The 26,051-nt window shown below is 34.6% G+C and overlaps 1 protein-coding gene across 4 annotated transcripts in view; it reads right to left on the bottom strand.

The window, feature by feature from the left end:
* Positions 1-23,333, bottom strand: part of LOC138704853 (ATP-sensitive inward rectifier potassium channel 8-like) — a 71,555-nt gene extending 48,222 nt beyond the window's left edge. The window contains exon 1 of one of the 4 annotated variants that reach the window (XM_069833175.1): positions 23,243-23,333. Coding sequence is in view for 1 of the 4 variants with exons in the window: in XM_069833168.1 (XP_069689269.1) it covers positions 14,126-14,127 (2 nt within the window). In the remaining 3 variants the exon portion in view is untranslated. Of the gene's footprint in view, positions 1-14,125; positions 14,481-23,242 lie in introns of those variants that run through there. The other 3 variants (XM_069833169.1, XM_069833174.1, XM_069833168.1) reach the window with 3 other exon arrangements.
* Between the last annotated feature and the right edge of the window lie 2,718 nt (positions 23,334-26,051).

Below are 26,051 nucleotides of genomic sequence, written 5' to 3'. Positions count from 1 at the left end.
CGTACTCACAACGAAACATCTTCTATCCCACTCCATCCGCGTGCACGTGCAGTTTGATTCTCTGTACTGTGTATTCCGGTTTTCAGTGGTGTTCATGCAAGAGTAGCAACTACGCCGTTATTACAAATTAGAACTCGTTTGCGATGTATACCAGCATTTCAGAGATGCAACGGCACTCCAATACTTATAGGAATGGTTATCCCTGTGTCTTGAATACATAGTTACTAGGATATCAGAGTGGCGGATGAATTACTGAACATCAAAACGTGACGGTATTAATGAAATAGATTGTACCTGTAGGGGAGAGAGCAGTGCCTCAGAAACTGATTGCGAATGTGTTCTGTTTATTTTAAGTTTAAATATATTTGTTGCGCAGTTAATGGTAGCGAGTAGGGCAGTAGTGTCAGAGTTGTAAGCTCCGAAACCGGTTGTGGTGCTAGAGACGTCCAGTCGGAGCGTGAACTTGCTTATGTCTGTGGAAGCACCGGAGCACGCAACGAGTTATAGTGGAGCGCTCCGCTCCGTTTAGGCTGTGTCTGACAACGCTGGAGTAGGGTAATGAAATCTAAGCTTTACCGACGACTTAACATGGTTATGAAAGTTAGCAGATGGAGAGAAGTGAGTCAGTGGTTTTAGGTATCTAACGTACATTGTTTCTATCCTCTACAAAATACTTAATGAAGTCCAATATACAGAATGAACCTAAGTACCCTCGTTAATTTCAAGGTTTTTTTTTTAGATATTTCAAACAAAAAGTCTAATACAATTTTACTCGTTTCTTATTCCTTTTCGAGATAAAAATTGTTTTATAAGAAACATTTCATAGCGTGTTTTGGGAAAGCCATTGATTGAATTCCCAATATGCTCAGTCAATTTGAGAGAGCAGTGTATTGTGATAATTGGTGATTGAAAGCATTTCAGTTTTGTCCTTTAAATGTGCAGAAATTTGATCCGAACAAATGTAACATTTCAAAATTCCTTTTAAGAACGAAAAGTTACATTTGTCCGCATCAAATTTCTGCACAAAGGAGAAAACTAAAATACTTTCAATCATTTATTATCGTAATACATTGCTCTCTTAAATTGGCTGAGCATATTGGGAATTCATTCAGTAGCTTTCCCAAAATACGCTATGAAATAATTCGTATAAAATATTTCTTTTCTCCAAAAGGAATTAAAAACGAGAAAAATTGTATTATACTAATTTGTTTGAAATACCTCAAAGAATAACCCCTTGAAATTAACGAGAGTACTTACAGTCCACCCTGTATGAATTGCTTGGCACCGTTTACTATTTCTCATTTCGAAATCGTACAGTTTGAAAAGAAACGCCGCAAGGTTGCATAAAGAATAGGAACTCTTATCTCTCTGCGACGAAATGGCACAGTTCTGTTCGTCTTTTGACTCGATCAATACCCGCATCAAACCTGCGTTCGTTTTGAAGCAACTTCTTTCGACATAACAGCGATAAGATTAAGGAAACACGTCCACGTGCTTACACGAAATGACACTCATTACGCTGACCACTGAATCTGAGATTTGCGGTTCCAAACCTGGTGAAGGGCGATAGATAAAATGGTTAGCATGGGAGTAAAGCTGTGAGTCCCTTGTCGTAGATTTACGGAATATAAGAGAACCCGTTCCTGACAGAGGGCGCCAAGTAAAATGTGCCCACCACTTCCGGCTCACATTGAATTTCAACACGGAAGAACCTCTGCAGCCGAACGTCCTTATATAAAACACTACACTGCTAGTAATGTGACTACAGAATATGCCGAAACAAACAGTACAGAAATTATTGCTCGGCCACTGCGCATTTAACCCTGGCAACCAAGAATTTACTAATATTACAGAATAGTTAGTGATATTATACATTAGTCTAAGTTTTTGGCTTAGTACTGCAATTATGGTTATTCCAACACAGAAAAATTATTTACTTTTAGTATCGAGATTATAATCAGTATAGCACTGGCCAAATAGAAATGATCGGAACGAAATTCAAATACAAACTGCTGAGCCATTTATACCCGAACACACACTTTCTGAAGTCGAAATTGCGATAGGAAATGTGAAAAATTATAAGTCTCCAGGTATCGATTAAATCCAGCAGAATTAATACAAGAAGGTGGAAGCGCATTATCTAACGAAATTTATAAGCTTGTACTTGCTATTTGGGAAAAGGAAATTATACCAGAACAATGGAAGGAGTCCATAATCGTACATATCTTTAAGAAGGGGGACAAGACTAACTGTAGTAACTTTCGAGGAATATCACTTTTGTTGACTTCGTACAAAATTGTGTCCAATATTCTTTCGAGAAGATTAACTCCATATGTAGATGAAATTATTGGGGACCATCAGTGTGGTTTTAGGCGTAACAGATCAACTATTGACCAGATATTTTTTATTCGACAGATAATGGAGAAAAAATGGGAATATTAGGGTACAGTGCATCAGTTATTCAAACATTTCAAAAGGGCATATGGCTCGGTTAAGAGAGAAGTTTTATATGATATTCTTATTGAATTTGGTATTCCCAAGAAACTAGTTTGATTAATTAAAATATGTCTCAGTGAAACGTACAGCAGAGTCAGTATAGGTCAGTTTCTGTCAGATGCGTTTCCAATTCACTGTGGGCTAAAGCAAGGAGATGCACTATCACCTTTACTTTTTAACTTTTCTCTAGAATATGCCATTAGGAAAGTTCAGGATAACAGAGAGGGTTTGGAATTGAACTGGTTACATCAGCCTCTTGTCTATGCGGATGACGTGAATATGTGAGGAGAAAATCCACAAATGATTAGGGAAAATACGGGAATTTTTCTTGAAGCAAGTAAAGAGATAGGTTTGGAAGTAAATCCCGAAAATACAAAGTATATGATTATGTCTCGTGACGAGAATAGGAAATATAAAAATTGGAAATTTATCCTTTGAAGAATTGGAAAAATTCAAGTACCTGGGAGCAACAGTAACAAATATAAATGATACTCGGGAGGAAATTAAACACAGAATAAATATGGAAAATGCCTGTTATTATTCGCTTGAGAAGCTTTTATCATCCAGTCTGCTGTCAAAAAATCTGAAAATTAGAATTTATAAAATAGTTATATTACCGGTTGTTCTTTATGGTTGTGAAACTTGGACTCTCACTTTAAGAGAGGAACATAGGTTAAGGGTGTTTGAGAATAAGGTGCTTAGAAAAATATTTGGGGCTAAGAGGGATGAAGGTACAGGAGAATGGAGGAAGTTACACAACGCAGAACTGGATGGATTGTATTCTTCACCTGACATAATTATGAATATAAAATCCAGACGTTTGAGATGGGCAGGGCATGTAGCACGTATGGGCGAATCCAGAAATGCATATAGAGTGTTAACTTTACTATGGAAGATTTCAGCTAATATAAACAATGTTGGGAAAAATTAATAAGAGATTGAGAGAAGTGATTGTTTAGTTAAATGAGATTAGTAAGAATAAGATAGATAACTAGGAAAGGGAAGGGTAAATATATAAAGAAGGGAGGGAAACAGAGATGAGGGACGTGATAGAAAAAGTGATCAGTGTCATTTATATGTAATAGCCGGATGTTTAGAAAAAGCGTAAGCAGAATGTTATGTATCCTAGGGAGTGATGGCACTGTATACAGAAATGTGAAGGGCCATCACGACCGATGCAAGCTGGTGGAATAAATATATCAATATCAATTTAGAGTGTTAGTTGGGAAGTCGGAGGGAAAAAGACCTTTGGGAAGGCCGAGACGTAGATAGGAGGATAATATTAAAATGGACGTGAGGGAGATGGACTATGATGATAGAGAGTGGATTAATGTTGCACAGGATAGGGACAGATGGCGTGCTTATGTGAGGGCGGCAATGAAGCTGCGGATTCCTTAAAAGCCATTTGTAAGTAGGTAAGTAGGTATTAATCTCAATTTGGATATGTGTGGCATTGCTTCTTCATTAATTTTTGTGTTAAATCAGATATCCGGATACTTTTATGAGAGATTACTTAATGATAACTTAACTCTGTGAATTTATACAAGTTTATTTTGACGTAATTAAAGGACACTTATTTGTTATACACAATAAAACATACTTATCGCTGCTGTTTCTACAGTAAACAAGTATATTAAAATAATAATAATAATAATAATAATAATAATAATAATAATAATATTAATAATAATAATAATAATAATAATAATAATAATAATAATAATAATAATAATATAATTTAATAGCTAACATGGATAAAACATAAGTAATAGAGGTAATAAAATCTTACTATTCAAAACATTAGTGTCGAAAATGGGAAATTCATTTAGATATATAGATACATTATTATTATTATTATTATTATTATTATTATTATTATTATTATTATTATTATTATTATTATTAGAATTTCCTCTATATTGCTCATGTAGTAGTAAACAAGTAACTCCTAAATCCATGTTGTCAGCCATCTTGACTTACAAAGACGCAATGATACTCTGTTACAAAAACCAGTCGACTCTGTATACCGCAAGCGTCAACAGAATTTCACGCAGGTGCTTCGGATCCGTGGCTCTTGGAAACTACTCCTTAACGCGGTTATGCTGTAAGTCTGGGATGTCAAAACGCCTGCACTACGTGCTCTCAAGAGCCCGCACAACATTTCCTTGAGAGCGATGATTGTACTTTATCTTGCTGAAAAGTGAACCTTGTTGGATATGTATTGCTTGTAGTATGAGCACGTAATACAGGTGCATTGACATCCCTGCTGTAAGTTGTTAACTCGACTTTGGATACTCTCGATTTGCTTCAGGAACTTTTAGTGAAATACATAATTTTCCATAAAAATAGGGTCTTCAGGTTTCCAGAATGTCAGTATGGAACTGTGAACGTGCCTTCTTGCTTGAGCTCTGAAGAAACAGGTCTTTTTCCAGCCGAGTACCTTATGAACCTACGTCAGCATCGGAAACCCCTCACTACCCTTAACACTTCATTACTGCGGATGATTGGTGAAGTAAAAGGGAGGTGGAGGTTTGGAGTAATGAAGAAAACGGGAGTAACCCGAGAAAAATGCTCCGCAACATTCCCTTTATCAAGACAAATTCGACCACGAGGAGGTCGAGGATCGAATTTAGGTCTCCTGGATGGAAGATTATCTCTCTAGCGCTGGGTCACGGACGCTACAAGGCCCCTTGCTTTACGAAAGAAATGTCTTTACGGACCAATGTCTCGACTGAAATTGCATATGTGTCTGCAGAAAAATGTATTGTGAAGTTACAGATAGGCCTATCTCATAAATAAATAAATAAATAAATAAATAAATAAATAAATAAATAAATAAATAAATAAATAAATAAATAAATAAATAACTTTTTAACAAACCTTTTAATAAGATACTCTGCACCTAAATTTTGACATAGTCTATATTTTGTCCACCACAAACCTAAGATAATCTTGCGAGAATCGAAGATGTTTTCTTTGAGGAGAAACTGTTATCTGACAGTGCAATGACATAATGTTTAGTTCATTTTTAGCGGTTAAAAATGTGGACAAACACTACACAAGTGTACTCCATTATGTAATACAATTTAGTTCTTTTCCTATCTGAGGTTACGATATCGAGAGCCCCTGAAGAAAGTATCAAGATTCTTCAATACAGACAAAGTACTTAGGAAAATGAGTTATCAAGAATGAGAGCTAAATAAACATGATTTTATTTATCTTTCCTGTGGCGGTAAGGAGTAGCAGTGATTGAAGAACGTCATCATATTTTAAGATTATAAAATTATAAAATTCTGACAGACAGGTATATAAATTATAATCAATTCTCAAGAATCCTTCAACCATTTCTGAGATATTTAGCGACTTACTAAGGATCGTGACGCACAGATACCGACTTGTGCAGATACATGATACATCACTATCAAGAGTGGCAAAAAAGAATATTACAAAGATATGGATTTCTTTTTGGAATTTACCAAGTCATAATAATTTCGATCATATTATAAATAAATTCTGCAAAAGTAAATATAAAAATAAATTTAGAGAAACATTATCGGAGGTAATGGTGTACACCTGGAGACAGGTTTCGCTTAGTAAGACGCAGTTCGAAAGATGACATGGGCAAGTAAGAGCTCGTGACTTAAATTTTACATACATATGTAATTATAAGTTTACCTTATTTATAAGGAACTGTCGATTACTGGACATACTGTATAGCACGACACATTATGTGCGATTTCTTCGAAATATACATATCACAAATCTATTGCTTAAAGCACGAATATTGTATGTCCACTTTTTCTGACTTTCAGGAAACATTGAAAGAAGTGTTTCCTGTTGTGTATTATATCTTACAGGAATAACGCACCAAAATATAATTGTTATATTAACATCCCATACAATACAATACAATACTTGTGCATAATGAAGATTTAGCTCCATACTATCAGCATATCATCATATCTCAGTCGTCCTCGGTAGCGTAGTCGGTATAGCGCTGGCCTTCGGTGCTCGAAGTTGCAGGTTCGATCCCGGCCCAGGTCGATGGCATTTAAGTGTGTTTAAATGCGACAGGCTCATGTCAGTAGGTTTACTGACATATAAGACATATAAGAACTCCTGCGGAACAAAATTCCTTCACACCGGCGACGCTGATATAACCTCTGCAGTTGCGAGCGTCGTTAAATAAACCATATCTCAATTTTGATCAGAAATGGACATACAATATCTGTAGTTTACGCCATCGAAATTAAGATTCGCTGTTCTAATGTATACTGTATTGCCACGAACTGAACTGTCAGCTGTATACCAAAGCTGTAACCTTGATGTCCCTTCAGCGTGTGTTATCTGTCCTTGTTACGCTAATCCATATCTTCGCACTTTCGTTCCAGGAGAAATGTATATAGACACTGTTTCCTCGAGTTCAATCTAAAAGGCCGACGGAGTTTGTTTGAGCCAAATCTGTTTCCTGGAGAACGCTTTTAAGTAACTAAAACATTCAAAGAGGAATGATATATTTCACCAACACTATTAAAATTATTTAAACAGTCCTTCACAATGTGAAAAAAAAAAATTATTAAACAAATTAAAATATTGCTAATACAAAATACTATACAAACATTATTTTCTCTTCATAAGCGATCAAGTTACTATTGTACGAAAAAGATATTGGATAGGCCTAGGTACTGGAAGAGACAATTAAACATAAACTAAAATAGATCTAATATACAGTACATAACTATATATAATAATAATAATAATAATAATAATAATAATAATAATAATAATAATAATAGCTTTATTTAACCTGGCAGAGTTAAGGCCGTAAGGCCTTCTCTTACACTCAACCAGGATCAAAACTTCCTTACATAGTTGAACATAAAGCTGGATCGGAATTAAGTAATTACATACTGATACAATTTAGGTACATAATGAGATCAAAAGAGGCAGTTACATAAAAATTTACCTCATAAAATAAAAATAAACATAGTGGAATACATATTAGCTTTAAGTGATAAATAAACACGATTTAGATAATAAAAATAAGAAACAAAAAAATAAAATAAAAATAAATACAGTGGAACACATTCCATTAAATATTTTCAACGCGTTAGGTCTGGCAACTCATCATAAGATATTTTTCTAATTTACATTTAAAGGAAATTAAAGTTCGGCAGCCCTTGACTTCAGGCGGCATATATATATATATATATATATATATATATATATATATATATATATATATGCGAGAGTAAAATATGTGGGATCTTTAAAGACGTTGTAATTTACCAAGATTACGTATAACAACACAAAAGTGCACATTTGCATATTTTAAGTCAAATTATAAATAATAATTATTCCTTTCAGATATTTATCCCATTGATGGATTGAAATAATAAGCTGTCCTATTTGAAAATAATCATTAAGGTTCATGGTAAGGACGAATATTGGTTGTCGTAGTTATCACCACCACCATCACCACCACCACCACCACCACCACCACCACCACCACCACCACCACCACCATCATCATCATCATCATCATCATCATCATCATCATCATCATCATCATCATCAATCATGATTTAGTTTTTGCAGACCTGCTTCGGCCTCACAGATCTTCGAGGCTTTAAAGTACTTACATTTTTTCCTGGGTTAGGTTACTAGCCTTATTGCTAGGTAGTCCAGTAGCGGACCTGCCACTTTTAAGCCTCTGGACTGACATGTGCTACAGCATTTCCTATGCAGTTACTGTTGAGACAGTTATAGGCCTACCACTGTGACGCACGAATAGCTTTCTTCACAATAACAAAAGTATCCTCGTAGGATGAACTTCCCATATCATCTTAATGATTCACTTATAATTTTCACAAGAGAGAGTTCTATTTTTATATCTAACCTGCGGATTGGCTGTGTCTCCTAAGTGCGAAAACCACTTTAATGACAACTCAAAAGCACGAAAACAACAGGACAAATGTGCGAAAATCTTAGGAGTAGCATATAACCCGTAAACGTGAAAAAAAGATTAAGTTATAGTGAATAAAAGAAACTACCTTTTCTTGAAATTTGGCAATATCTACATCTGACTGCGTTGAAACTTGAATTTTTTGCAACTGAAGTCTCGTTATATTTTTACTTGTATAATCAATCATTCCAGGCTTCGGTGAACTGTTCTCTTGCCCCTTTATTGGTTTCTTTTGATCCGTGATCATTGTAAATTAATATTTAAGTAAAATACAACTAGGGTCTATAACACTTCAGAATCGTCTGCATTTGCATAAAGAACCCAACCCCACCCGAGATTGTTTTAAACTTACTACCCGAGCCCGCCTGAAACTTCAAAGTTTCCAAAGAAGATCTGTGAAGCCTACAATTAAAAGATTAGTTACTGTTTACCCAACTTATTCGTATTATAACAGTGCAGAAGGGGTCAATATAAGGTTAAGTGGGGACACAGCACACCAACAAAATAATACGTAAATCAATTTGTGTAATGTGAAAATGAATACTCACTGGTCATTGCTGTGACACATGCTGTCATTCATTATTGTATGCTAAATTTACGATTTAGTGTGCTGTATTTGGTGCATTATTAAATTAAAAATAAATATCCGGCTGTACATTCGCAACGTGGAGGAGCAAGACAAAGGTTTCTTGCATATAATCGTTGTTGCTGCAATAATTCCTATGTGACATATTTATCGATTTTCAGATTTTTCTTAAATAGTGATACAGCAAATAATAAAATCTCCTATATGTAATTATATATTTTTTATTTCTTTCGAAAATGTAAGAATTCACAATCTCCTATATACCACTGCTATAGAATGAATAAATGTGTTTTGCTTGCAATTGACAAATTTTTTATTTTGCACATAGGAGTTATTGGCCGAAACAACAACGATATATTGGGAGCAAAAGTACAACAGAAATTTCCCGTTTATTCATTTTTGTGATGAAAAATTACTATTGATAATTAAAGACAAAAAAACTCTGTCACGGTCCGAGAAAAGGCGCGTAAAATATTTCTTTGTTTTTTTTTTCTTTTTTCCCCCTAATTGCCCGATTCCGAGAAGCTCTTAAAGATTTCAGCCCGAATACGATAGATTACGTTAACAGTACTACCAAATACCTCACTATAATAATACCAAACAGCTGTATGCTAGCAGCATTGGCGTGAGTGCGAAATATCGAGGACCTGACATCTAGCGGAGCGGGGTGGAATTACGTCTACATATACAAATATTAACATAGCGGGATTCTGACTAGGTATTGTTTAAAACGTGAGTTACTAATGTGGAGTAATATATGAAGAGTCCACTGCAAGAATGATGGATGCCATTTTCTTTTCAAAAAACGAACCAAGTTTGTCAATGCATAGCTTAAGACATATAGAATGTACATAGAGAGTTATATGGCTTTAACACTGATAGTCATTGTCCAGTAATGATCGGAAAATCACAGTAAAGCTTTGAGCGCTAAGCATTTCAAACTTTCAATTGCTTCTCCTGAAAAATGTATTCCAAATGACATCCATCATTCTTGCAGTGGACTCTTCATATGAAACACTTGAGAAATGTTGACTGATATTTAATGTAAAATTATTATCTTATATCAAAGCTGCAATATGCATATGAGAAATATTGCATACTTCATATTACTTTCCGTAATTAATTGTTACATATTTTTTCTTTGGTTTAGTGAGACAAAATCAATTCTGATATTAGGAATGAATTTACAATAATGCTTTATATACGCATTGCTGACAACTGCAAGGATAAAATTGACAGTAATTTCAGTAATTTAATGTTTACAGACTAATAATTAGGAAAGGCATGTGGACAACAAAAAAACTTAATTTGATAAAACCTTAAAATTTCCGATACATTTTAACTCTATTCATTTATTAGGTCCAGATAAAAAAGCTAATTTGTATTTTTCTATCAACACAAAGACGAAGGAATTAGGCCTCTAAAGAATGTTGTTGACTCACGTTTTATGATCCCTCGGAAATCGAAAGTACGATTTGGAGCAATTCGTAATGCTGCAATTTTGTAGCAATTATAAACAGCACACATATATCTTGACATTTTAACACAGCACTAATTAATAAAACTATTAACTAGCCCAGCAACAATATACATTGCAGTTGATTACAGCTGGTTTCACGAGTATCACCACACCGGCCGCCTAGGTAGCAGCACCAGCGTCGTTCGCACGTAAAATTGCTAGCTGTCCGGTATGATTATAGTAAGGTAATTGGTACTACCACAGTCTAGTATATACAATCACGAAGCTTGAGTTGTGAGGGTACTAGGAACAATAGACTGTGCCAGTATTATTTCACATTGTCTGGTATGAGGCTATAGTAGCAATCCTAGTGGTTAGCAACTATCTATGGATGCATATTCCCTACGTATTGAGCTTCGTGACTGTATATACTAGACTATGGTACTACTAAGAAATATTCTTCGAGGCTTAACAAATTATCATTTTAAAAATACAATCTGACAGATCAGTAGGTTAAGGCGATCTTAATATTTCTTTAAATTATTTAGTGTTCCTGAGAGAAGAATGGAGAAAGGTTGTAAAATCCTGAAAGTGGCTACAGAAAGATGTCTTAGGACATTGAAAAACCTGATAAAAATAAATAAAATAATCATTTAAAAAAGCATTCTAATAGTGTTCTTACTTTCCAAGAAGTTAGTATGAGAAACGCTGTTTAGAAGCATGATGATGGAACCGTTAAGGATCACTTTTCATCTATGATAATATTATAGTATTTTATTTATTAACATTCCATGGTATTCATACATTGCTTACAGCTAGAATATGGAACAAGTCAAAAAACTTAATACTATTATAAAATCTTAATTTATAGTCACAGTCTAGTTGGAATATATATAGAAGAGATTTACAATATAGTCTACTAGTACAACACAAAGTTTTAGTATCAATTTCATGAAGTGTTATTGAATGTCATGAATTCACCTACAGAAAAGAAGGAGAGAGAAATTAGGTACTTCTTTAATTTGGCCCTAAATAATTTTATGTTTTGAGTTTCATTTTTTATATCGACAGGGACGCTATTAAAAAATTTTACTGCCATATAACGCACTCCTTTTTGATAGCACGATAGACTTGCCGATGGAGTATGAAAGTAATTTTTTGACGTGTATTTATGCTATGAACTGTTGAATTAGTTACAAAATTTTCACGATTACATACGAGGAAGATTATTAATGAAAAGATATACTGACAAGCCATGGGCATTATTTGTAGTTTTTTGAAAATAGCCCTACACGATTCCCTAGATTTGGCACCTACTATTATTCTAATTACTCTTTTTGTAATATAAATATATTGTTACTATCTGTGGAATTTCCCCAGAATATTATTCCAAAACTCATTACCGAGTGGAAGTATGCAAAGTATATTGTTTTTAAGGTATTGATATTTACTATCTTTTGCATAGATCTAATAGCAAAACAAGCTGAATTTAGTTTGGGGGTAATTTCTTTAATATGATTTTTCCAGTTTAACACATTATCGATTTTTAAGCCAAGAAATTTGGTTGTTGCTGTTTCTAATAGGGATCTATTATTAATTATTGCGCTAGAAATTTGCGATGTTGAATTTGGACAGGATTTAAATTGAATTATGTTAGTTTTGTTACAATTTAATACTAATTTATTGACTGAAAACCACTCACATATTTTGAAGAGAATTTCCTCTATTGAAGATTGGAATGTGTTGGAGTTATTGGCTGTAATTATTATACTTGTGTCATCTGCAAATAATATTGGATGACCTACATCTTTTATTAGGGGGGGCAAGATCATTTATGGGTATCAACACTAGAAAAAGTAGGGGACCTAATATTGATCCTTCAGGAATTCCATTATTAATAGTTCCCCATGTCGATGCAAATTTCATAGTTGTGTTGATTTCAACTTTCTGTTTCCTATCTATGAGATATGAGTGAAACCATTGGTGTGCAACACCTTTAATTCCATAATAATCTAATTTATCTAGCACCATTTTATGATTTATACAGTCAAGTGCTTTGGATAAATCACAGAAAATCCCTCCATCTTGTAATTTTTTATTAACTGCCTCCAGAATTTTGTCAATTAAACTAAATGTTGCATTTTCTGTGCCTTTATTTTTTCTAAATCCAAATTGTTCTGGGACTAAAATGTTGTATCTTTCTAGATGATGATATAATCTTTTATACATTACTTTTTCAAAGATTTTGGAGAAGACTGGTAGAAGTGATATGGGTCTGTAATTTTCTGGAGACATTGTTTCTCCCTCTTTGAAGATAGGAATAACCACTGAATATTTTAATCTCTCGGGAAATATACCATTGAACATTGAATAGTTACATAAATAACTTAATTGCCCACCTATAATATGTGAACTCGCTTTTAATATTTTGCTTGTTATTTCATCATACTCTGAGGAGTTTTTTGACTTCAGATTTTTAATAATTGCAATTATTTCTTGTTTGTTTGTTGGAAATATTTGAATATTTGGAAATTTTGTCGGAAAATATTGTGTTAAAGAATCTAAACTGTTAATAACATTATCTTGGGGGATGTTGAGGTTATCAGTTATTGTAAGAAAATATTTGTTAAATATGTTTGCAATTTCATTTGGGTCTGACGTTTTTGTATTGTTAGATATAAAGGTATAGTTTGTTACTTTATTTTTCGATAGTCCACTTTCTTTTTTAATTATGTTCCAAGTTGTTTTGATTTTATTATCAGAGTTTTGTATTGTTGTATTATAGTGTAATTCTTTAGCTTTTTGAATTACTTTGTGTAATATTTTTGAATAATTTTTATAGTGTTGTTTTAAGTTTGTATCATTACTATTTCTGCTCTGTATGTATAATGATCTCTTGGTTTTGCATGAGATTTTAATACCTTGTGTAATCCATCTATTGTTACATATTGTTTCATTTTTATACTTTACAGGAAAACTGGATTCAAAAATATTTAGAAATATTTTATGAAACTCGTTGAATTTACTATTCATATCACTTTGACTGTATACTGATTCCCATGTTTCATTTGTAAGATTTATTTCAAAATTATTTAATGATTCCCTGTTTATATTTCTGAATCTCACCTTAGTTTGTTTTTTTGATGATGTGTTAATATTTATACTTAGGAGTTGAGCATCGTGATCCGAAAGACCATTAATTATTGGGGTTGTTTGAGATAACCTATTTTTTCTTTTCCGATGAATATGTTGTCTATTGCAGTAGCTGAATCCCCTTGTATTCTGGTCGGAAAGTTTACTGTGTAAATTAAATTGAAAGATGCTAGCAATGAATTTAGTTGATCTTTCCTATTGCTTTCTGTTAGATAATCGACATTGATGTCTCCGCAAATAATGCATTCACGTTTCAGTTTCTGTAAGTACAGTATTCTAGTGTCTTTTCCAATAAATGAATAAAATTTTCGTAGTCTCCACAGTAATTTACAGTACTAAGATAATTTGTTTTAAAATACCTGTGTTGGCAATACAAAAATGAAATGCAGCTGATAACATTATAATAAATGTTACGGTCTCATAATATAACAGTAAACCCAGCACGTGAAAGAAAAATTTTACTCACATTGCAATGCAATCTTCAGTTCAACACAGAGAATCTGAATTGGACACCTTCATTGATGGACGTACAGTTAATGGAGCATCCGAGACGTTATTTACAAATGTTTATATGGAATGTTTTGCTCTATAGCCCACTACGCCAACATGCTAAAATAGATTCTGATAGCAAAGAAATATGTTCAACTGGGTCATTTAACTAAGACGTAAGCAGATAGCCTAAAACAAAATTGCGAACTTAAAGACAAAAATGTACGTCACACAACACGTGAACATCTGGAAATTAATATCGTATTGGCGGTTCTTTCTTCGAAGAGCCCGTCGAGAAGGCTGCAGGTCTGCTACTGTCCCTTAGCAGATGCGTAAAACATGTGCATGGTGACAGACACAACAAGATAATAAGATTATCTACAAGACAATTGGAATGAAATATAGATCATCTCATGCCATTACTTCATTGGCTTCGTGTATGAGATCATCCAAAATTGCCGCAATTTGTTACGTTGTTCCTTTCGTTCACAAAGTTACCGAATGACGTCAACAGTCATTTGAGACGCGACACATCATATCTATTCAAAATAAAATCTGAAAGGCTGAAAAAACATATATGAATTCTCTCTTTATTATTTCATAGGAATTAAAATAAAGCACTTTCAATATTTTACACTAAACAGATACGAGTTTCCATTAAAGAAAACGCAGGAACTTACATACATTGTCGACTCAAAAATATTCATCTCAACGACCAACGTGTCTCTGATCGTGTCTTACTGCGGTAACATTCTACGTTATCTTTACGTTGGAAAAACAATAAACCTCCAGATTAAGGATTAAGAAATATCATATACAGCGCTCCTACAAAAGACCTTTCCGGTTTCGAACATATTATTTACGTTCTAGGAATCGGAGGTGCATGAAAATAGCACCAATGGAAAGAGAAACTCAAAAAGTTTAGTTGTGGCAACATTGCTTTCCTAGTTGGTAATACTGCCTCATAATAGCGCATAATATATAAACAAATTTGTGCATTCTTGAGGTGAAATGGCTGCTATAGAGGACAGAAAAGTTGATTTTCATGTGAACCAGTCGGTTATTAATGTACAATGACATTACCGAACAAAGTTTGGTGTAGATCCACCCAGTGGGGTCTGCAATCCGTAAATGGTACATTGATTTTAACGCAAGATTCTTCGCAAGCGGTTGCGATTTCATCCGTACCAACTACAGTTGCTGCAATCCCTAAAACCAGAGGAAAAATTGCTACGGAGAAATTTCTGCATAAGTATCTTCTTCTTCTTCTTCTTCTTCTTCGTATTGTAGGATTAACTCCTGTCTTTTCCAACGTTGCCTATTCTGATAATGGTGACCAGCTTTCTTTCCATCGTTTAGGAGGTCGTCCCAAAGGTCTTGGGGTGTATAGTTTTCCTACCATCGCGATTTTTGGAAGTCGTTCATCTGTCATTCTTGAAACGTGATCTCTCCACCCTTTTCTTCTTCCTTTGATCCATTTTATCACGTCTTGTATTCCACATTTACTTCTAATTTCCTCATTTGTTTGTCTATCATGTATTGTGTAACCCATAATACTCCTGAGCGTTCTCATTTCTGTTGTTATCATCATCATTTCAGTTTTTTTTTTTTTTTTGTTTCTGCTCTGGTTTCTGTTGCATACGTTAAAACTGGTCTTACACATGTCTTGTAGATTCGAATGTTGCTTTCTATGGTCATAAATTTATTCCTTCAAACAATGTCTCAAAGGCTGGTATGGTCATAAGCAGGGAACGGATTTATATGGACTAAAAATATATGAAATATGTAAATATATATGTAGTTATTTTTACCAAAATATGGAATTAAATATGGATTTTTACCAAAATATGGAATTAAATATGGACTTAAAATTATAAAAAAATGACTATGTACGTTAAATATTGGTGCATTTTAATCAAACTAAACAAAAAATATAATGAACGTACCTTATCTTCCAATGTAGTTTCAACAAAACACAATTTTTATTGTCTGTTACCATAACAATAGGTTACAAACATTTCTTTCAAGTGCTGAAAAGTGAATCTTCTTCTATTGTCTCTGAGGATAGATTTATACTGACTAAAAGAGCGTTCGACGTCACAAGAAGTAACTGGTACATAATTCAATTTCACAATGTCTGCTGGGGATAAGTCCAAGTTAATCTTCACTGTTGATTCACCACTCATCACAGCAACAACCTTTTGTAGTTCTTCATATCCAGGGTTTTTTGAAAGTACAGTGTCCACCTTAGCTCTTACTGCATCTGCAACTTTACCTCTACCACGATTCAGTTGTTCCACAGTACTATTTATAATTTCAAAACTTTCAGATAGTGAAAGGTGCCTATTTTGGAGACTTTTGAGCGTTTTTATGATGCATGAAAATGTATGCTGAATGTGAGCTAAGTCATTCTTCACACTTATGTCACAGGTAACTGTTTTCGCAGTATCAATTGAGACTGCATCTTCAGAGTCCAATGCAAGGAGAACATTGTTAATAGAGTCTATATGTTCGGCATAATATTCAACTGCTTCTAGCCATGTACCCCATCTAGTTAAAATTGGCTTTGGTGGCAATGGAATTTCAGGGTACATTTCTTTCAACACGTTAACTCTACTGGGAGCTTTGAGAAATACTTTTTTCACTGATGAAATCAACAAATCTACTTTAGGGAAATTGTCTCTGACCACTTCTGCCACACGATGAAATGCATGCGCCACACAAGTAAAATGAGTCAATTTAGGATATACAACAGATAATGCTTGTCCAGCTTTGACCATATAAGGGGCAGCATCGCTAATAAAGAATAACACATTATCGTACATAATACCCTTTGGCCACAGGATACCCATAGCTTCGTTGAACAGTTTAACTATAGTTTTGTTATTGCACTTTTCTAGAACATCACAATGTAAAAGAATTCGTTCAGAATATTGTTCACTTAACAAACCGATAACTACATTACCAACAAGTCTACCTTCTTTGTCGGGAGTCTCATCAATGGAAACCCAAATTGAACTATCTTTAATTTCATCTCTTATCTTCTGTATTGTCTCATCGTAGATGGATGGAGCATACGTCTTCCTAAGTGTTGACTCATCCGGGATTGTATGTTGAGTATATTTTTCAAGGAATTCCCTGAAGACCTTATTCTTTAGTTTGTAGAGAGGAATATCAGCAGAGATGAGAGAACGGCACAGGTCGATGTTAAACTCAGATCTTACATTCGATGTTGTTGGTTGTGTTAAAAACAATTGTCTCTGCTTGGAATTTAGTTGTTTGTTGGCCTGATGTTTACTAGTTGTAATGTGTTGTTGCACCAGGAACTTTTGTGTAGATGATACTGCACACTGACACAAATTACAAAATAATATTTTATTGTCAGTTGATAAACCATCTTCTTTAAATTCTGAAATGTAACTTGTTAGTTTTGATTTTAAATTGACTGAATGACGTACTTTTGGCATATTTACCGTCTTTATAGTATGATTTACAAAACTGAACCTATGTGTACTCTGACTGGCATTTAACTGTTGAGCTGCACAACTGAAGTCTGTTAAAAATTTTAAATTAAATTAATACAGTTTTGTAACTTACTTTCCCATTGTTGATAGGACTGCTAATTTTCAAATAACTCTGATGTTAAAGGGATTACTGAACATGTGTTTAAATCTCTATTGTTGAAATGTATTTTTAAAAGTTAATGGAATTTTGTTTTGTTTTATTGTTAAACCTAATATAATATGGACTGTTTTATATGAAATATGGAAAATATATGGAAATTAACGAAAATATGTACTAAACTCTAAAATATGGAAAAATATGGAAAATAAAAGTAGGATTTTTCAACCCTACACATTGTGAAACATAAAGATAATGCAAAATATAAATTATATTAGCTTTATAAGTAAATATGTATTTACATATAAATCCTTTCCCTGGTCATAAGGAATACCACTGATGTCGATAGGTGGTATTCGAAAATCTTGTGAAAAGCCTACTGAAACAACATCTGTCAGCTCTGCCAGCAAATCCTGCTCCCACGTCCAAGTAGGCTAAGGCCGCGTGATCCCTGGACAATGCAACCTAGTTGTAGCAGACGGGAGAGGGTGAAGGCGAGTTCTCGGCGCCTTAAAACCGGGACATTCGACTAAGGGAGCAGACCCCTACAGAAAAACACACTTGAGAGAGGCTAGCAACCTACTTGAGTGGACATACAAGAATTGCTCGAAGAATCAACGATGTCTCGGACCTGCATAAGTATACAGATTTTAATTAAAAACGATGATGAATTTATTCGTTCCGTGGTGTTTTCTGACGAAGCCACTTTTCAGCTTTATGGTAAGGTGAACAGACATAACCTCAGAATCTGGGGTCGGAAAATCCGCGTACCTACGTGGAACTTGACTATAGGCTTGATGTGTGCTGTGTTACCAAGGGGGGATATATTGAACACCTTTAAGGTAAGGAACTAAACTTTTTGAGTTTCTATTTCCATTGGTAATATTTTTATGCACTTCAGATTCATAGAACGTAAATTACATGTGTTCGAATGTTCGAAACCGGAAAGATCTTTTGTAGGAGGCCTGTATTATGGAGTGGCTTCTCAATGCATCAGTAACATGCAGAATAATCCATAATGCAACTTCATCAAGAGTTTTATATGCAACATACTTTTTTCCAATTATATTGAAAGTTCCACGAGGATAATTAATAATAAATGATCATTTCATGCAATTCTGAAAGACATACGGACTCTCTCTCATGTTACATATGCACACCGACTCTTACATTCTGAGTACATGAGAAATCTTTTCAGTAGACTATTAGAGAACAAAAGCCTATTAGTTCTATCGAAACCGATTTGATTATATGATCAAATGATTCAATATTCAATCAAGAGATGCACCATTAGTCGTACGATCAGGACGACGGTTTTTCTTGCCGGAAACATACAGTAGGTTCAAACTCTGAAAATGGAACTGGAACTTTTGATAGAGTCAGACGTTGCTCTGGCAAGTTTTGATGGAATAATATAATTTACCATACCAACACTCTATAATAATAATAATAATAATAATAATAATAATAATAATAATAATAATAATAATAATAATCTCCATCAACATCATAATCATCATCACCATAATCACCGCCGTCACCATAACCATAATTTTGTAATACAGGTACACTGACTTCAAAGATATCTGACCATACTAATTGATTGTGATCGATAATTTTTTGGTGTAAGTGTGGCTTCTTTAGTTATTATTTCTATGAATAGATGGCGAAGGTAACAGTTAGTGTTGCCAATCGTACATAAATTTACTCGCATTATAGAATTCAATTTTTCAAACCTCTCTACTGATCGTAAAACAACACTGGGCTTAGCTGGAAATCGCTCATATTGTCAATTATGAGAATAATTTATACTTAATCTACATAATCATTTTCCCTGATACTTTTTCAACCGCCCCAATAATGGTGTCATATATTAAGAACTAGCGGAACTCTTTCAAAGTTTGTCAGTTTTTATATCTTTGGCTCTGACTTATCTCGTGATTGGAAAGTTTGTTTACACGATCATAAAATCGTAGGTCAGATATCTTTGGAGTCCACACCTGTAGAGTAACGGTCAGCGCGTCTGGCCGCTAAATCAGGTGGCCCGGGTTCGAATCCCGGTCCGGGTAAGTTACCTGGTTGAGGTTTTTTCCGGGGGTTTCCCTCAACCCAATACGAGCAAATGCTAGGTAACTTTCGGTGCTGGACCCCGGACTCATTTCACACGCATTATCACCTTAATTTCATTCAGACGCTAAATAACCTGAGATGTTGATACAGCGTCGTAAAATAACCCATTAAAATAAAAAATATCTTTGGACGTCAGTGTACGACTTCCAATGTGTACAAATGGCAACGCAAAATGGTTAATTGACTCTCCCAAGAGAGACTCTTGAAGTCAATTAATGATTAAGTATATATAACACAAGTTAGAGGAAGTAACATTTTATTATTTCAACTGTGTTCATTGGGATATTGTGTTTATTTTAGAATTAATTAAAGGAAAAGTACTTTATGCATTTAATTTTGAACTGACATGAGTCTTTTTTTAGTTACTTCACAGGTGTGGACCGGACTGAGATGAGAAGAATATGAATAATTTCATAGTCATTAGATGAAGGAATGGAACAATATAACTTAATAGATAACTTTATCCAAGCAAGGTTTAATGAATTCTTAAGTGCCGGTAAGACAAGTATGTTATTAGCTACCTTACAAATCTGTGAAGATATCTCAGTTGTTATCAGCGATATGAATATCATGTTATCTTTAAATTGTAAATAATGGATTTTTTCCGGAGATTCTTGCGATTACGATTCCTATAAACACGAAATAAAAATTCGTACACAATTTGTGCATAATCAAATTACATTAAAATGAGATAGTGGTTATTGTAATTTATGATGTGGCAATGTAACCCAATTTAGGACTTCTTAATGAAAATAATTAAACTAAATATAATTTTACATGCTCTGAAAATACAAGCTCATAAAAGAAACACAATAACCTCTGTAAATTAGCATCAGTATAACCGTAAAAAGTGACATATATTTTTGAATAAGTAAATAAGTGAGAATATGATCGACAATGAGAATCAATGTTCTCATGCACAACTTAAATATGATGAAGTGTTAAGTGAACATGCAGAGTCGGATTTCCGCCCTGAAGACCAGTGTTCAATGGACGGCGAATTCAAATGGAATTTCCATACTATTCTTTGGGTGCTTTCGTTTCCCCTACGATTAGTCAGTGATTTCTCTACCACTCAGAACCAATAGTGATGAAAACATGAGAAACTACCACCCTCATTAACAAGGGCGAACATTGCACAGAATAATTAACTGTTAATACCATCCTGAGTTTTAGGCATGGGAAAATAAGAACAGAAGAATAATCTTAAAGTCTGATTTGTCTTCTTCTACGAAAGCAGGAAGCAAAGCACTATCTTGAAATCCACACCTGTGGAGTAACGGCTAGCGCGTCTAGCCTCGAAACCAGGTGGCCCGAGTTCGATTTCCGGTAGGGGCAAGTTACCTGGATGAGGTTTTTTCCGGGGTTGTCTCTCAACCTAATATGAGCAAGTGCTAGATAACTTTCGGTGCTCGACCCCGGACTCATTTCACCGGCATTTTCACCTTCATCTCATTCAGACGCTAAATAACCTAAGCTGTTGATAAAGCGTCGTACAATAACCTAATAAAAAAACTATCTTGAAAAAATGTTAAGCAGGATTCTTTATTACATAAGTAGGAAATAATCTCCGTGTCAGCAAGAGCCATCACACTTGTGTAATTTCAGCTTTTTAATTTTTTTCTCATCTTATCAGTTTCACAAACAGAGAGTAGCTGGTGTAAGTTGCTACTTCTGTAAGCTGATATTCCTAGTGATTAATTTACATACGTTGTAAATTGTTTGCACAGAGAGTCTCAGAACGCGTTCACAAATCTGGCAGTCCTGACAGAATGGATTTGTTCCCACATGGCAGGATCCTTCTCTCTTTAAGGAAGTTCAGTGCGTAACAGTATATTACGATACAAGATGGGGAAGTGCTTTTTACAAAATCGAGGAAAATTTGAAAAACCAGCAGAGCGAGTTTTTCAATTTCCGAGATTTTGTAATGCACTTCACAAACGTGGTTTGTAGGGCCTACAATATTTTTTGAACGGTAAAATTTTTAAAATTTCAAATGCAATATATTTTGAATTGAAAATTTAGAGAAATAGCCTATTATTCCAAAGCCTTCGCAAAACTGCACTGTAATGGTAACTAAGTAACAATAAGTACTCTGTAATGGGTCTGTTTCAGTATAGTTTTATGTTACGAAGAATGATTTCCCTAGCATCAAGTTTCTGTGTGGGAATTCTAACTTTTAAGGCCTAAAAGCAATAGCTGTAAATACTACAAAAAACACAATCATGCAAAAATTTTTTATTTCTCATCTAATCTAACGAGTCTATCGAAAAATCAACTATTTTGGATAATTTTTTTAAATGATGTTCATCCTCACGAGAAAGAACCCTTCCCGGTGCCGTACAGTCGATTTGGAAACAAACACTCCCCCCCCCCCGCTGCCAGAGGAAGCTATTTATCCATGTGTAGTATGCATTTGATGTCAACTTAAAATGATCTGGAGCATGGCCTTCTATACGCCAAGGATAATGGCACACGACCATGACTATACACATTGTTGTGATAGACTGGAATAATAAAATGCAACGCAGCCAGTTAACGTTATTGCAGAATATAAAAATTGCTGCCTGGTTTGAACTTGGAAACAGTGTCGCTCAAATTAAACGTTTATTCAACAGAAGAAATGTTTCCAGGCAGGTGGATCGGTCGCACAGCTCAATCCGTTGGCCTCCGCGATCACCTGATTGGACTCCCCTGGACTTTTTCTGGGAATTCATTAAGGATCGTGTCTATTCGACTAAGCCACACACCATTCCTGATTAGTTGAACGAATTGAACACATGGTACAAATGGTTATGCCTGACATGCTCACCACAGTCCATGAAGAGTTGATACGTCGCTTACGTTTGTACATTCAGCAGAACGGAAGACATTTAGAAAATTGTACACCATAATTTGTCAACGATTGAAATTTTTTTTTACACTTATGTACTTTAATAAATGTTTAAAACACTAACCATTCTTTCGTTTAATAGCTCTGTCGGCGAGGGGAGGGGGTGTTTGTTTTTAAATCGACTGCACGGCACCGGGAAGGGTTCTTTCTCGTGAGGATGAACATCATTTTTAAAAAATATTCTAAATAGTTAATTTTTCGTTAGACTCGTTACTTATGAAAGACCCTGTATGTGAAGAAAAATGTGTTTTATTTCTAAACTATATTTTTAGATTAAATATCACCGACGTTTCGGAACGATGTAGGCCTGTACGAGTATTAGCTAAATCTAAACACAATTAAATAGTAGGCCTATCAGTGCTTCTTCACAACCTGATCACCAGTCAAAGTCTGAAATCTTACTGGCCTAAAAATTGCAGTTAGTATTTTGGAGATTATTTATAAACTTACGTGTACTTTACTACGCGGATGCAGCTGTGAAGAAAATGAGTTTCTGCTTGTAAATTGGACACTAGATCGGTGTGTGGCGATGTCCTGTCTCATTTATATACGTGAGAGAATGCAACGCAAGAATGTTTTCTCCCATATCTCTTCATAATCCCTCTCGTAAATGTGACAACACCAGCTTTTCAAATTTCCAGGTACGTAGTCACAAGTAGCATTATAAATATGTACAATCTAGAGTCGACTAGTAATGAAGATAGCCTTATATTAGTACACAAAGTCATTTCTCAATTATGCTATAATAATCTACACTATGTCTGATACATTTATGGCCGTATATTGATTTAAAGGCTCATATGTGTTAGTCGACGAATTACAATATGCAATTGTTTTATATATTGTATTGATTCATCTCATATCCGTGCCCTTTCTCTGCGTCACAAAGAAATCTTCTTGTTCCGTCATTTTCTTTTACGTACATTTCTAGCAAATTGACGTCAACCTTTATTCTCAGATTTCCGAAAAGCATTCATATTTTTTTCGTTATGAATTACTTATATTAAATAATATTTAATTTACTGGATTTCGCCATAATGAAATTTTCTTTATGACGACATTAAAACGAAAAAATAAATAAAGACATTGTCAAGCGAGAGAAAGTAACAGTTCATCGTCTGAGTTTCCATCCGCCTAAATTGTAGCCACAGGCCACATATAGGGACATCATTTTATTTTTACTAACATTTTTAATATTAACCTGTCTATACCTTTAGAGAACCGGAAACACCACTTGCTCCCCCCTCCAAGACTGGAGTTCGATGATACTGGCGTAAAACACAAATCACTCTGCTAGTAGAAGAAAAGTAGTTCATCCATTTACGTAAATTAGGAAATATCGCGATTTTGAGTTTGATAATTTTCATTAGGTTTTTCTTTAATCAAAGTACAGTACTGTATTAAGAATAAGTGTTTTTACTCACGAAGTGAGTTATCCATGCGAACGTATTCATTATGCAGTGTATACTGTCTACAGCACATTAGCGTACAATATAGAGAAAGAAGTTAAATTGAAAAATAATCATAATATGAATATTTAAACACAATTTTGAAAATGGTGGCCGTTCATTTCGATACAGGCTTCAGTTCTTTTGTGGCTATTATCGCACTATAGACTATTGCATCTAATTCCAATTGCCAGTTTCGTCCTTCGTACTAGTAACTCATATTGAAATAATTCTGTACCTACTCTACGTACTGTGAATTCAATCTTCACTTCTGCTCGACCCGAAAATATAAAATTACTCAGACATGCTATCTACTGTCCGTCCAAGTGGTTATGCCGCAGGATTGTAGAAAGAGAGGAAATCACGTGACAGTTAATTACTTAACGAGGCCCTTTTATTTAAGTTAAATTAAACAGTTGTATAATATTACGTAAACGTCCAATTCCTAAGAGAAATTAATGTTTTCAGAAAAGAGCTAAGACAGCCCAGCTTTTACAGAGGGGCGAGCAGAAGTAGGTGGGGGAAATCGGGATGCGACGTAGGCAAACGGACAGTACCTGTGCGAAAATATGATTCAATATTGAAAGCTCTTTCGTCACTGGAAAACGCGAACATATTTCTGGAACGTACTATACTCAGTAACTCAGTACTGCTTACTATCTGCGGTCTTGGTTCTGTGTGGAGTTGGAACTTCCTTTGTAGAAGTGGGGGGAGTGAAGTACATTCAAAAACTCAGGTACAATAAAAATTGAAGTAAAAATAAAATGATGTCCCTGTACATTTAACAATGAAGCAATAGAAATGCTGCCTTCCATTAGATTTTATCCTGATTTTGTTTATAAAATCTCAAGAGAAGCCTGCAGCTTTATTTTTTTCAAAGGCATATTCCTACTTTCGATTATTTATTAATTGTTACTTCCAACGTTCCTCTTAACCCTGCATTACTCAGGTGGGGTGTGGTAAACCCCGGTGCGTATATTTCAACGAAAATCTAAGAGATGGAGCTAGTGTGTACTCTGTGCATCTGTATACTTTTCAATCACATCCAGAAGAGTTCACTTAAGAAATTGTTTAAGTGAACTAAGAATAGTATATTTAATTGCGTTTATCTGATTTCTGAAACTTGCGGAAAAATATATTAGTTATTTAAAATGGGGTTTGTGAAACCCCACCTGAGCAATGGTGAGAATATTTATAACATGAGTAACGCAGGGTTAAGAACTATAACCCGTCAACACTGTGTATCAACTTGCCGCTTTCCGCATTGCCCTTCGTAAATCATTGGAACTGGATCGGCGCGTTACCAGAATGCTAGTGGTTATTATCAAACCGCGGACCTGGGTACCGAAACGCATGAAGTTACGAACACACTGACGACTGTGTCATGTGGATGAGGGGAATGGAAGATGGAGCGTGTAGTTACTCGTCGCCTCATCATGTAAACATTCTATCACAGTAGAGCATAAAGTAAATGTTCACGTTTGCCAGGTGTTTCAGATCACACGTATCAGCCTTTTTTCTCGAAAACTATATGATACTGGTTGTTCATAAAAAAATTTGATGACCAAAACCTATGTAAAGAATCGATTAGTGGTAGTACCATTTTCCGTAACAAACCGGAAGTAGGGGTACCTGTGGTCAACTTCGAAATTTCAAATGAGAACATGGGTCACTGAAGGTGCTATTGGAAACTACTTTTAAAAAGAAACAACTTTTACTGAAACTTTTTTTCTAACTTCTATTGTTTACTCACAAAGCAACAAAAAGCATAAAATACATTTCTTCATAATTACATGGCCCATTTGCAATGA

This window comes from Periplaneta americana, chromosome 8, assembly GCF_040183065.1.
Source record: "Periplaneta americana isolate PAMFEO1 chromosome 8, P.americana_PAMFEO1_priV1, whole genome shotgun sequence".
NCBI lineage: Eukaryota > Metazoa > Arthropoda > Insecta > Blattodea > Blattidae > Periplaneta > Periplaneta americana.
The sequence above is the reverse complement of the archived record's forward strand: the minus strand, read 5'-3'. Positions and strand labels throughout refer to the sequence as shown.